Source organism: Onychostoma macrolepis, chromosome 09 (genome assembly GCF_012432095.1).
Source record: "Onychostoma macrolepis isolate SWU-2019 chromosome 09, ASM1243209v1, whole genome shotgun sequence".
Lineage (NCBI taxonomy): Eukaryota > Metazoa > Chordata > Actinopteri > Cypriniformes > Cyprinidae > Onychostoma > Onychostoma macrolepis.
In genome coordinates this window covers 16,703,560-16,718,545 of record NC_081163.1, presented here as the reverse complement: position 1 = coordinate 16,718,545, position 14,986 = coordinate 16,703,560, and the positions used below count along the sequence as shown (strand labels likewise).

Here is a 14,986-nt window from a genome sequence, read left to right as displayed (position 1 = left end):
AAGCTCAGTTAACATACTTTGCAGCACAGATGCTGCTATATAATGATGTTCTGCTATATTGAATAAAATGATCAGCAAATAATCACAAAACAAATCTTTATTAGTCTACACACAATTTTAATGATCAAACCTCCCACAGAACTACATTTAACCACATCAGTCAACCCTGCTATAATAATGGCATGTCATATTTTGCAATTAGTGCTCAAGAAGGGCTGGCTAAGGACATCCTTTAAGAGTTAGAGTGTTGCTTCTGGGCCTTCCAGAGGCGTACAGTAAGACATACACAACACAGAGACTTCTACCTCTAAATGGAGATCATATTTTAGGGAATCCAAGCAGGAATTTAAAATAAAAAAAAATGGGTGTACTTCAATGTAAGAGAATGGGATGGATAGTCAAAATACACCTTATATACAAGGCACAGTTTGTTATGAACAAATGTCTCTGAATTAGCGAAAGAGACAAATTCAAGTATTGCAGGTCGGGTAATGCGTAAATATCTGAGATTGAGCTTGGCACCTTAATGCACTGGTGCTCCTTAAGACTCCTTATAAAATGCTGCTAAATCACTTGTGCTCGAGTATGTTAAGCCTCAAAAAATATAGAGAAGAAAAGAAGACATGGTGATCTTTCTAAACGGCTATTTCACAAACAGATATAATTCTATAACCTCTGAGGAAGCAATTATAGGACATTCCTATAAAAGTAACATCTATGCAGTAGCATTCTCAACAAAATAAATACTTTTTCTTAATTTACTAATACAGCAAACCCCCCAGCTATGTGTCCATTGGCACAGCTTGTGCTGATGCAAGTATTACTAAGAAACTGGGGGAAAGAAAAAATTCATAACTGAGAAGTTGACAGGGATTTGGATTCAGGTATCACAAAGTTTTAACTAGTGAATGTACTTCCTGAACACTTGATCCTCTTTCAGCATCAGGTGTCCCATACGTCTTTGCGGTTAGTCATCGTCACTTTCACTCCCAGTCTCACTCAACTGGAGATCATTTTCTGAAACAAAATCGAAACATTAGCATATAGACACACAAAACAGAGTGACAGAGCATCCAAAATCACCCAGAAGCCCTGAAACTCACTGAGTGTGTTCATGAAATGCCCGCCGCTTTCCTCCACACGGCTTTGAGATGTGCCGAGGGCAGAGGTGCTCTGAGGGGGAGCTGGGGCCACATTATGCGGTGGGCGATCCTCATCCTCGGAGTCACTGCTGCTGGAGCTGTCCCCGCTACTGGAGGAGGAACTGTGGGAATCTGAGGAGCTGCCTCCACTGCTCATCTGATCCATGACACGCGCCTCAGCCATCAGCTCTACACAAACATATAAAACAAGAAGGATTCCTAAAGAATTCCAGTACACAGGCTTGTACACTACTGTTCAAGGGGTTTTGGTCAGTAAGATTTTTATGTTTTTAAAAGAAGTCTCTTATGCTCACAAAGGCTGCATTTATTTGATCAATATAGTAAAAACAGTACTATTATGAAATATTATAACAATTTAAAATAACCATTAAATTGTTAAAAAAATTGGTAACACTTTATTTTACGGTGTCCTTGTTACACCTTACATGTACTTACTATTATAATAACAATAAACTATGCATAATTACATGAAAGTAACCTTAAGCCAAATCTTAATCTTAAACCTAACCATATAGTGAATACATGTAGTTAATTAATTTTACTCAGTACTTAAATATATAATTACACTGTTACACTGATTACACAAGGACACCTTAAATAAAGTGTAATCAAAAAAATTATAAGTTAAAATGCGATTTATTGCGGGGATGGCAAAGCTGAATCATCAGCAGTCATTACTGCAGTCTCCAGTGTCACATGATCCTTTAGAATCATTCTAATATGCCGATTTGGTGCTCAATTAAAAAAAAACAATGTTAAAAAAATAGTTGTGCTGCTTAATATTTTTGCATATTCATTATTCTTTTATGAATAAATAGTTTGAAATGATAGCATTTTTTTTTTTGTAAAAGTCTTTACTGTCATTTTTGATCAATTGAATGTGTTCTTGCAAAATAAAAGTATTAATTTATTATACTGTCCCTAAACTTTTGGACAGTAATGTACTTTTGTCTATTTTACAATTTCCATACATGTTTTTGGATTATGGCTCTCTAATCAAGCTGGTGTCCTGCTGATTATACTGACTGAACTGATTAAAACCCTGATTTCAGTGATTCCAGATACTGTCAAGACATACTACCTCGCTCAATATCATCCATGGGAGATGACGGAGACAGTTTCTCCTTGGGAGGAGAGCTCTTGGTGCTGGATGGAGCCTTGTTTCCACTGCCGGTCTTCATCTGCTGACTAAGCCTGCTGGTTTGTTGCTCCAGCCGTGACTGAATCTTACTGCTTCCCTCAGCCCTGTAAGGAAATGGAAATATGACAATTTGTTTACTTAAATGCATTAAAGGAGTATATAATGAAATAAATGATAAATCCAAATGACTTAACACACCTTGTCTTCTTGACTGCAATGTTGCTGCTGAGTTTCTCCAGACGATACTCTCCTGTGTCATGGTTAACAATGAGAACACATTCTTTCATATAAGGTCTTTTGGAACCTTTAAATACGGTAACAGGTGTCGTAGATCCCTGCAAAGATTGATGGGAAAGAAGATTTAGCTTAATGATCCATGTTACTGTACATACAAGATTTTTTTTGTGGAAATAAGGTTACTGAACCTACCTCTAAGTTCGGTAGTGTGACTGTAACTTGCTCTCCTTTGCCCACTTCCAGCTCCCCCTCACATGTTGTGTCTATGGAGGCTGGTTTGAAATCATCTATGACCAGAAAGAAAAATTTCATAATATAACCATGTGTGCCATTGCTGAGATCAGAAGTAGTGTAGTGCCAATATAGAACCTACAGAGGGCGCGTGCTTCCTATTGTAATGGAAAGTCAATAATTTCTCATGAATTAAATGTTCTCCAAGAATTCATTTTAAACCACAGATTTTCAGAGGATAGAAAATGGTGTTCGTTTAGGTAGGATTCCATTATAAGCACAAATACGGATGCTTTTTTATTATTCCCAAATAACATTAAAAAGCTGAGTTAGCCAGCAAGGTGGAAAAGCACATAAGTTAGCTGCCTTCTCATATGCCTGTGCACATTGTTCGAAAACAACTTATGGTTTCAGTATCAGCGTAAAAAACAGGCTCTTTTTTTTCCAAAAACATAATTTATTTTTATGCGTTTATATAAATATGCTAATACAGAGATAATAATGTAAAAGTTGCCACTTACATCGTACCGTGTGGAACGCACTTTTAGGTTGTTTCTCAAATGTTTCGCCTAGTTTAAGAACGTGTTCTTGATTGTCAAAGTTTGAATATGCTGTTCCATTCATTATAATCACAATTTTGTAATCATATGTTACCAATTTTTAACTTTCTGCTTGGTTCGATACCATCTACGGCAGAAATAGACACCTCACTTCTGGACTCTGGACCCGTTGCTTGCGCTTGCTACGCTGTGATTGGCTGTGTTTGTGAACTTGGTCACGCCTCATCGGAGCTCTTTTTCACTGTAATTGGCTAAGAAAATTGTCAGTCAACGCTAACGCAACGTCAGACGGAAGTGTCCATTTTTAACCCCAACCCATGGGTGCCCTCTAGTGCTCTATAAGAATATGTGTGTGTGTGTGTGTGTGTGTGTGTTTTAATATAGCAACAAAAATCCTAACCAATTTTCAGACGCAACACAAAAAATAATATGAAAAAGTACTGAACCGTAGTTTAAGTACAAAAATATATATTTTAAGGTATGTTCAAAGCTGATCATTTCAGCCTATACAATTTATAATGACTTTAATAATATATTAATAATTATTTTACATTATATTAAACAAATTATAATTACATGTCAGCAGAACAGTCTCCCCTTTGATCATAGAGTAGCAGGTGCAATTTTTTATGTCATTTACGTGCTTTGAAAAAATTGTGTACTTGGATTTCCATTCACACAGACAGAATGTGGGGTCGTAGCCTACTTGGGGGTCGTCGCTGGCCGGTTCATTCACGAACAGCATGTGTGTGTCCCGCCTAACCGGCAGAATCGTGTTTGGATGAAACCGTCACGCCGTCTTCTCTAGGAAACGAGTGACTCGCGCGAAATGTAAGTATGAGCATCTACCAAACTGTCATTGGTCCTGTATCTACATTTTAATGAGTCGGTTGTGAATGTGATTCACGGCGTTTAGTTCATTAACAGCGCAGGCTGAACGAATGGACTGTCGAGTTTTCATTTATTATTTTTGAACGAGGTTTTCCCATCCTGCAAGCGTCCTTCAGTGTACTCAGCTTCTGTGAGTCTAAGCTTCGGCTTTAATTTCACAGGATACCTTGGGCAATGAAAGCAGCACTTTTACTGTTGCATGTCATTCATAAGCAAATACCGAAGTGCAGGATCTCTGAATACTAAATACATAGCTATGATTATTAAAAGTCAATAGAGATTGAGATGGGGGCAGCAGAAGCATGCGATTGGTGGGAATTAGCAGGTTGCTGGGTGACTGTCTTCACTCTTAAGACCCATTATGGGGTGAAGATGACTGGAAATCTGCCATTATTTGCCATTACAGATGGAGACCAGCTGGCACTCTTAGAGGTTCTGCATTTGACCCCAATCTGAACTTTTTTTTTTAATATACTGACATTATACCTGTAAATGCACAACATATTCTTTTAACTTTATATAGTTGAATGCTAAAGATTGAGACCACATTGAAAATATTTTTATCAAGTAATCATCATAACATTGATCTTGCAATCATTTTACAGCACTTTTTAGAAGTCATGCAAGCTCAAGAAATTCATAACTCATAATGAAAGAAAACTGTATTAGAAAAAAGTTGCACTGGCAGGTGTTACACACAGACATAGTGGACTCAGAAATGGCGAATAGAGGATGATTGTTCTCCATTAAATGATTGGCTGAGATCAGGACTCCTGTCCACACAGACTGCATTATCTAAGTAATGGTCTTCAGGGGAGTCATTACAGGATTGCTGTTCTTTCCTCAGTTGCTTACTGGACAAATAAAGTTGTAGTTAAATTTAATGAGAGCTGACAGCTGTTTTCGATCAGAAAGTTTTTGCCTCAAACTTTTTTTTTTTTGCTGAAATTTCAGTGCATCGCTACAATATAGCAAGGTTAAAAAGATGGTTTGGTCGTGTGCATTATGCATCATGGCATTAAACAAAAAATCCAGCTTCTCCAAATGAAGGTAGTGAGATAAATAAGATCTAAATTGAAATGAAAGCAAGTTTGCCTATTTCAGTGTTGTGTTGACAACTATACATCAAAATTGTATTTAGCTATAGATTAGATGAACTAAAAACACATTAAATGACCTCGAAATGCATCATAGTCACTAGCTGAAAACATGACAGGAGAGCTGCAAGGACAGATGAGCTCAGAACTGCTCAGTATGAGTCACTCAGAGCACATTTGCATATCTCCTGTAGATTACATGTGTTACTTTAAATGTGTTTTATTTAAACAAACTCTTAATGTTCCATAACTGAACTTAGCTAAGATGCAAATGACGTTATATAGCTACTGTTTGTTTTGCCTAGTCAAGTGTGACTGTCGGAAGGTCTACCACAAGAACAACATCGTATCAGTCTGGCCTTGTCCTTGATACAAGGCATGTCACATTTATCTCGAGAGAGAATAATCTGAAATGTTACTAAAACAGTTTCACAATTAGAATATGAAATTATCATATTATGATGTGGATTTTAGAATGATTAAATTACCACAGCATGATGATGACTAAAGCATCATGATAATGAGGGTGAGATATATGTATATATATATTGATACAGCTCTTGTTCAGCCAATATAGCTCCGATATAACACATCTCATGTGCGGCTCTATGATGAATGTCCTCCCTGCTGTGTTTGTATTGTTTTGTTCTTAAATATGTGACCATGGACCACAAAACCAGTCTTACGGGTCAATTTTTGAATAAATAAGCTTTCCATTGATGTATGGTTTGTTAGGATCGGATGATATTTGTTCGAGATACAACTATTTGAAAATCTGTAATCTGAGGGTGCAAAAAAAATCTAAATATTGAGAAAATCGCCTTTAAAGTTGTCCGAATGAAGCTCTTAGCAATGCATATTACTAATCAAAAATTAAGTTTTGATATATTTACAGTAGGAAATTTACAAAATATCTTCATGGAACATTTATTTATTTATTTTTGGCATAAAAAAAAAATCAGTAATTTTGACCCATCCAATGTATTTTTGGCTATTGCTACAAATATACCCCAGCGACTTAAGACTGGCTTTGTGGTCGAGGGTCACATATAGTCTAGGTCATCTTGTCAGTTGGAAGGACCAGTATGTGTTGGGTGGTTAAAGATGTTTTATTTGATTTTGAAAATTGGCTTGTTGTAATTCAAGGATTTTTTAAAATGACCTTGAGGTAAAATTAAGTGGAAATGTGCACAATGTCAGGAAGGTTGTAATAGGCTTTATTCACTGTTGAGTGTTTATTAAAATGCATGATCTTATGTTTGCACAACCGCTGTGTGTAGAATATGTTATTTTCTATAAAATGATAACATGAGCACTTAACGTTCAAAGGCCTCCTGTTGTTACTGTACATTGCTGATACGTAGCTTAAAGTTGTGATGAAACGGAAGTAGTGACAGATCAGATTCTTCCATTTTGAAAAAGAAAAAAATTGTAGGGTGGGGACTTGGTTCTATGCATCAGCTGTTACATTCAAAAATGAAGGCAGATGAATTTAATCTTGCAGCGTCAGGGTTTAAGAGGACTAAATGAATGGAGAAGTACTGCATACATTACATAAGAGAATTCAGTTGTTTCATTGTAAGATCCAGATATGATTTTATATTAAGAAAAATCCAAGGTCAATTTTAAAAAATGAATTAAACAAACATTGATGAATTGTTCACAATATAATCAATAACATGCATTTAGAAAATTAATAAGGTGAATTTTCATTTCTTTCTGAATTTTCATTTATGGCCCTTTTTTTGACTACACCAAGCCAGCAAATAAATCTCATAATATTCAATTATGAGTGAACATATGAGAGACCAAATGTGGCAAATTCCCCCTCTGTAGTACAATAGGAGCCATAATCATTTGAACATTTTCATACATATAATCTAATGTTGACTTCTAGCCTGAAAACATGACATACTTTATATTTTAAGTAGGTAGTTCAGCTGAATCAGCAGATCCGTGGAATCATGCTCCTTGATAAAAACCAGTTTGTTTCCAAAGCAAAACGCATGACTGAAATAATCATGTTCTCCTTCTCTAACCAGAAAAACTAATTTAGAAAACAGCAGGGGCCTGGATTAAATGAACAAGTCTTTTATATACTTCTTTGTGCCTAAAAAACAGTATAGTGAAGTCAGTCCAATTTCCCATAGCTTTAACAGTATCTACAATAGAACCTTTCATATTCCGTATCGTGTAGCAATGAAGAGTTTACTATATCAGCGGAGGCATCGATGCAGTACACTTCATTTAGACATGCTGTTCTTTCTTTTTTGGCTCCTTGTTTTACATTATCACTATCACCTGGATGTTCTGAATCAGGACTGTTTTTTTCGTAGTTGTTTTGATGAACTAAAGGCCATCAAGGGGTTAGTGATTCATTCTGTGTGCAGCTTAATATTCTACATCTACATCAAGGCTGGTGGAAAAAACTCAATTTTCAGAGATGAAATGACCACATTGTTGGTCACAAAATCATCCCTGGCTGTTACCGGGCTTCATCTGCATAGCGTTCAGAATCAAATGCATTGAATATTCTGCATCATAATAGTACCGTGCTTGATGTATGCTGAAAGTGTTTGTTAAGACCCCTTTTGTTGTGTAAATATTGGTCCCAATGAGGAGTTTAGCTCTTCCTCCTATTTTACATAAAGTTGACTTAGAATTAGCGCTCCATTAATTCAATGAAATCAATTAATAAGTACCATTCTGACCAAATATGGGCCATTTCCTGATACCACTCACTTCCTGAGGTTGGTTGAAACAATTTACAAAAGGCAATTGTAAACAGATGATTATAAGACTTTACATTGCTATTGAAGAACTTGACTCTATTACCCCAAGCATGGGCAGATGACAATCACATACCTCCATTTAAAAAAGTTTTAAAGGGACTTTGATACAAAGACTTAACCTCTACAGTTTTTAAACCTTAAAATCTAAATAAATATTAATATTAAAACAATTTTGTTCTGTGCAAAGTAAATAAACAACATTGCAAATGAGTTTACCGCATTGTACACAGCCATGGAGGACAAGCAACCATATATTAGGAGGGGAAAACTCTGTTCGTGCTGTGCAAAATTAATGTGAGCAGTCATGTTTTGTTTGGACTGCGTACAAGGATATTGTGTGCAGACCATGCAGTTTTCCCAAGCATAAAAGTCTAATTCTAATTGATTGTGAATAGGCTATAAACTCATAATTTAAAAATATATAATACGGTAAATGACATTCATGCAGATTACTGTTTTTTTTTTTTCTGCATCATTTAAATTTTGAGGCCTCATCGAACTTTAAAAATTAAAGTTAGGGACTTGTTCAGACCTCCAAACCCTGAGTATGTGAAGCTAATGTAAGGTTATGAAGGTGTGTTTTGAAGGGAAACATTGTATGGCATGATCATGTGGGCAAATATTTTTTTATGGTTTCATTAGGAGACACCTAGATTCAGTGTCCAAAAATGAAAATTCTGTCATTAATTGCTCACCGTCATGTTGTTCCAAACCCATAAGACCTTTGCTCATCTTTGGAACACAAATTGAGATATTTTTGATGAAATCCAAGAGTTTTCTGACCCTCGATAGATAGCAAGGATACTACCACAGTCAATCCCCAGAAACATAGTAAGGACTAGGGGTGGGCAATATAGCCTCAAAATTATATCACGATATTTCAAGAATATTTGCGATATTTATGACGATATACAAAAAAATATGGAACAACGTTTTATTGGTGACTGCAGCTGGCAGGCAGCAGCATTTATTAGTGCAAACACAATGAAGGGTATTTTCTAACCTTTTGCAATGAGCTACTGTCATTGATGACAGACTACCTAATTTGAAGTGTAAATCTATTGTCATAAGGTGGCAGAAGCATCATTATAGTGCAATAGTAGTGACCAGTGTTGGGCAAGTTACTTTAAAAAAAGTAATTAGTTATAGTTACTAGTTACTTCTCACAGGTAGTAACTGAGTTACATCATTATAAAAGAAACCAATTACCAGGGAAAGTAACTATTGTTCAAATATGTCAAATAACTTGGATGCCTCCAGTATTAAATGTTAATTTGATTGTGCACTAATACAAAACATCAATTTTAAAATACTTTTTAACATTCTAGCAGACATTATACCAACAAAGCACAATTTAACTTAAAATTAATAAGTTAGTAAAATAATATTTTGTGGCCATTTTTGAGACCCCCTTCATGCAAATAAATGCAGCCTTGCTGAGCAGAAGGGAGTTCTTTTAAAACATTAGAAAATATTACAGATCCCAATTTGAACACTGTGTGAACGTTATAATAAATGTATTAATAGAGCTGTTGTAATTATTATCATTATTATTGTCTTTTTAATTTTATTTAACAGAACAACAGTAAAATTACAATACTAACATTTATGAATGTTGATGGAGCTTTTATTTTGACGGAAACCCCCAGGAAGTCCTCACTCCTCAATGCTTCTTTTTGTTGGTTGACAGCAGCAGATTTATAAATTATTCTCATTACTAAATTGTGACCCTGGACCACAAAAACAGTCTTAAGTCGCTGGGGTATATTTGTAGCAATAGCCAAAAATACATTGTATAGGTCAAAATGATCGATTTTTCTTTTATGCCAAAAACCATTAGGATATTAAGTAAAGATCGTGTTCCATGAAGATATTTTGTAAATTTCTTACCGTAAATATATCAAAACTTCATTTTTGATTAGTAATATGCATTGCTAAGAACTTCATTTGGACAACTTTAAAGGCAATTTTCTCAATATTTAGATTTTTTTGCACCCTCAGATTCCAGATATTCAAATTATTGTATCTCGGCCAAATATTGCCCTATCATAACAAACCATACATCAATGGAAAGCTTATTTAATCAGCTTTCAGAAGATGTATAAATCTCAATTTCGAAAAATTGACACTTAAGACTCGTTTTGTGGTCCAGGGTCACATTTGGGCATCGATCTGCCGTTGGTCACACCATAGACATAATAGTCTATGGGTCACATGGTATCACGTGATGCGAATTTGCAGGCCAGAGTTCACCAAGTTTGAACTTTGGAACGCAGCGAAATGCGAAAACTTTTCGCACAGGCTTTTTGGAGCGAAAAGAGCAGTGTGACCGCGGCTTAACAGTTTCAGCGCAGATTTCCCTCGCGATTTGGACTTTGCACTGAAGCTGTGTTTACCCCTGGCTAACGAGACAGCGCCGCGAGCTCCTGCAGCACTGTTTGAATGCAATTCATGCGTGTATTAGAAAACATAACGTTCTGCAGTGTATTTAATTGTTTAAGGCCATTTCGCGATTTTAATCATAATACAGTAACCAGCAACAACCTCCGCTTCCTCTTCTCATCGGAGACATGCGATGCAGTACTAAACGGTCTCTCGCTGTCGGTGCTTGTAATGATTTTTGCGTCTTTCTCGGACAGTTTTAAATGCTTCGACACTGCAGTCATGTTTGCTGCATTAATGCGTGCCTCTATTTGATCGCATCACGTCATTGTTCGGTAGGTCTTGTTGTTTATTTTTGGCCGAATAACTTCGGCTGCCGAGCAATTGGTGCATCCCTAGTAAATACGTCATCGCGTCACTATATCATTGATATCGCGATATGACACTTTTTTTTTATCATGTAAAAATTTATTCCGGTATTATCATGGACGATATGGCACACCTCTAGTAAGGTCATTGTTAAATTAGTGGTTCAACCCTAATCTTATGAAGCTATAGGAGAATACTTTTTGTGTGCAAAGAAAACAAAAATAACTTTTTTTCAACAATTTCTTCAGGCTTCTTCAGAAGACTGACACGGAAGACAAGAAATTGTTCAATAAAGTCATTATTTTTGTTTTACGGTTTAATGACTAGGGTTGCAAAGGGGTGGAAAATTTCTGGTAAATTTCCGGAAACTTTCCAAATATACCTGGAAGATTTTTTTTTAAATCCTGGAAATTTTCTGAAATTTACTGGAAATGTTCCACCTTTTTGCAACCCTTTTAATGACTGATGTCACATGGACTATTTTAATACTATCTTTAATACCTTTCTGGGCCTTGAACGTGTCAGTTGTGTTGCTGTCTATGAAAGGTCAGAAAGCTCTCGGATTTCATCAAAAATATTCTAATTTGTGTTCTGAAGATGAATGAAGGCCTTACAGGTTTGGAAAAACATTTTCATTTTTGGGTGAACTATCCTTTAATTAATAATTTTTTTTCTCATTGTGTAGGGCACTTAATAAGAGACCCATCATTCAGAACCTGCCTGTAAGAATGTGGGTTGGATATGGTTATATAAACATTGACATACCTTTAGACCAGGGTTCCTCAATAGGCAGCCCAAAAATGTTTGGCCAGCGTTAATTTCAAATAATGTGTCATGAAAATTCAAACGCAGCATCAGAAAGCGACATTAACTTACATCGTGTCTACACCGCATGCGAGCGGCGCGACGCTACAAAATACAATAAAACTTATTATAATCAGTGATGCAGTCTACACTGGATGCGGCTCGTTCTATTTATGACATACTGACACAAAGTTCAAATGATTTGCAATGCTTTGTCGCGTCCATTGTAGATACTATGTGACAGCAAAAACATGGCAAGTGTGATGTAAAGAAAAGTGGACACAGAAAATAGATGATTCAAATATGAATGGACTGAACAGTTTTGAGTGAGTGAGTGATACCATCTTTATGGATGTTGATTCGCAGAGTTCACAGTTTTAACGTAAGTTTGCTTTAATTTATTTTCAAGATCTGAGGTAAAATATCTATTGTTGCTTTCACAATGGCTATAAACCTCAAGCGAAATAATATTCAAACTCACATTAGACACTTTTAACACTGAATAAAGCACATAATCATTACCTGAGATTATCACATATTTTGTAAGTTGTTCCTGCCGCGACGTCGCAGAAAAAAAAAAACAATTCTAAAATAGAATAGAGTGGGGGAACTATGACGTCACTTTGTAGGCGGATCGGCTGTTAGCATGAAACTGGTTCCTCGACAAAAAGCTAATAGGATTTTTCCATAGGCTTTTGGATAATCGCAAAAAAATAAGCTCTGTGTTCAATCATAGTTCATGAAACACGTTTTGCCCATCAAGATAATCTTCACAAAATAATATAACTTTGACGAATTTTGAAGCGTAAATAAAAGCGCCAGAACTGAAAAGCTAAACTTAGGCTATAAACGAACTACAGCACCACGGTCGCTCGCCTTCAGCGTCACCACCACCGCGCTCCCTACAACTGTTTCAAACTTATTTTTAACATGTTCAGTGAAGGATTTACTCTGTATAAGAATTTTAATCCACGCTACATGAACCTTTTCATATAAACTGGAATAAATACAAAACTAGAGACAAACTAAAACTGAAATGAGACATTAGTAATAAATAGTATAGTGAATAAATGAAATAATCTTAACTAAAGGACATATGAAGGCACATATTTCTGTACATACAAGGTGCATTAAAAGTCAATAAATCCTTGATTAATATGAATATTTTAATTAAAAACGTGTCTCCACTTACTATTCAATAACATTCTAGTGCATTTAATCTATTAAATATCAGCAGAGTGAGCGAGTTTTTGGATATGGTAAGATTAAACTTATTTTAGTGAACAAAGTACCACATTTCAGCTATTGTTTTGTTAGGGTGGGTACACAAAATGTTATTTTATCCTTGCTGAAAAGTTTCATGTGGCCGTAAACATTTAATTTTAACGTGGCTTTAAGCACTATGCATCATTAAAGTTTCACTTTCACCACGTAAAGCCGGTAAATGTGGTGTTTACATGTAATAATCATAATATGAGTTTACCTTACAGTGCAAACCAGAGTCTCCGCATCAGTAAGTGATAAAACAAGCATCTTCCCTCCGAAGACTTGTGTCGCGTTTCGGGGCAAAGCAAAAAAAAAAGAAAAAAACATTGTAGAACAACAATATAAAATGCGGGAAACTATTCATTGTTTATTCTACAATTAACTGAATTACAAATTATACTACAACTGGAAAATACTGTAAATTGATAAACTGTTCGGTGTGATGACGTTGAATGTCTCCGACAGCGCCTGTAGTCCCATTTAGCAACTTGTTAGCAACCGTCTTTTTTAAGAAACATAAGTTTAAAAAAAATCATGAGTGGGGTGTAACTGGTGTGTTTTATGTCGTAGAATAAAACGTGAAAGAATCTTGAGCCCGTGTGAACCACGGACCTTATTTAAGGGATTTAACCAAAATCATTTATCTTGTGACCATCTTGTGAATATTTTAACAAAAGCAACAATAATATAATAATTGTAATAATAAGAATAATATATATATATATATATATATATATATATATATATATATATATATATATATATATATAGGTCAGTGGCCCTTGGCTTGGTATTGTTGGCAGAATTCGGCCCTCGGCGAAAACTAATTGAGGAACTCTGCTTTAGACTGTCTGGCCCATTAATGGATTAATCAAACTTTCCATCACACACAGCACCCATATATCATTGGTACGTAGCAGCTTCACTGAATAAAGCAGTTGAGTCAATACCTTGTAGTCTCGCTGACATTGTCCCATGCACTAATGACAATACATTCCTGCTGTACACGTTTGCAGTCCCCAGTCGTGACTCGTCTGAGGAATGTGGGACAGTTCCCATGCCGTTTCCCAGGCTCAGAGTAGCACAGGAAGTGATGCCAGCGCCAGCCACCACTTCAGTATGGCACATTAAACATATGCATCTATATGAGCAATGTACCGCACACTGACCCACATCTGACACATTATATATGCATATCCCATTCAGTTTCTTTGCTCAGCTTATAGAATTGATAGAGATGCTCACATGCACCATCAGTATGTGTGTCAGTGTGTTAAACCCAGTTGCCCTCTCCCCGTATCTGTGTCAGCATGTATTGTGAGCCCTTTTCTCAGGGTACAATCGATTGTCTCTCATGCATCCACCAATATTGTCTCCCATAACGGGGCCAAATATAGAATATGGAGCCCTAGAGTGAAACTAATACATTTTTTATGACATCCTAAGCAAATATTCACTTCGGTTAGGCCTACTTTTTAGGGACGTCACTAAATAGCATTATGTGTCAGGGCATTCTTAGTGAATTCATTGTGGTGTTTTTTAATTATCGCAATAAAAGGATAATAAATAGCTACATTTTGGTAGGTTTGACCTATTGTATCATCAGTACGTTAGTTTTTTTACTTGGTTTTGAATCATAATGCATTAGAATTGTGCAATAACCCCTGATATAACAGTTGTTTGCTTGGTTTGACAGTTTTGTGAATGCCGTTTCAGCTTTTTTGTCTTTCAGCTATTTGTGCGTCATGATTCATATGCAGTACCAAATATAGTCCCACTGCTGCCGAAATAAAAAATCTCATAATGGAGAGGCAAACCTTGTCTGAAAGAGAATGGTGTTTATTTATTAATTTTTTTTTTTTTTGGTCTTGTGTGAAAGGCGGTCTGTGCTTCAGTGATCACTGTGTGGAGCTGGGCGTATGAATTATTGAGGCTTGGTAGAGCCCTCATAAATTAGGAATGGCGAGTCTTTGGGCAGGGTGACGGCCGCTGCTCTGTGGCCGCTCTGCATCTTGAGTGTCATGGCCACCAGCTTGAGACTCTCTCTCTCTAA

The 14,986-nt window shown here is 36.1% G+C and overlaps 2 protein-coding genes across 4 annotated transcripts in view; one reads left to right on the top strand and one right to left on the bottom strand.

Moving 5' to 3' along the window:
- Positions 1-79: 79 nt before the first annotated feature.
- eaf2 (ELL associated factor 2) lies at positions 80-3,524 on the bottom strand. Its single transcript, XM_058787147.1, has 6 exons — positions 3,294-3,524; positions 2,734-2,828; positions 2,503-2,639; positions 2,245-2,408; positions 1,104-1,331; positions 80-1,017 (listed from the first exon to the last, which is right to left on the bottom strand). Exons 1-6 carry the CDS (start codon positions 3,394-3,396, stop codon positions 968-970), a joined length of 777 nt encoding a protein of 258 aa, XP_058643130.1. The 5' UTR covers positions 3,397-3,524; the 3' UTR covers positions 80-967.
- A 160-nt stretch (positions 3,525-3,684) lies between these two features.
- Positions 3,685-14,986, top strand: part of si:dkey-91i10.2 (uncharacterized protein LOC555224 homolog) — a 45,184-nt gene continuing 33,882 nt past the window's right edge. Inside the window, exons 1-2 of one of the 3 annotated variants that reach the window (XM_058786897.1) lie at positions 3,685-3,810; positions 4,015-4,163. The gene's annotated coding sequence lies outside the window, so the exon portion shown is untranslated. Of the gene's footprint in view, positions 3,811-4,003; positions 4,164-12,006; positions 12,050-14,986 lie in introns of those variants that run through there. The other 2 variants (XM_058786898.1, XM_058786900.1) reach the window with 2 other exon arrangements.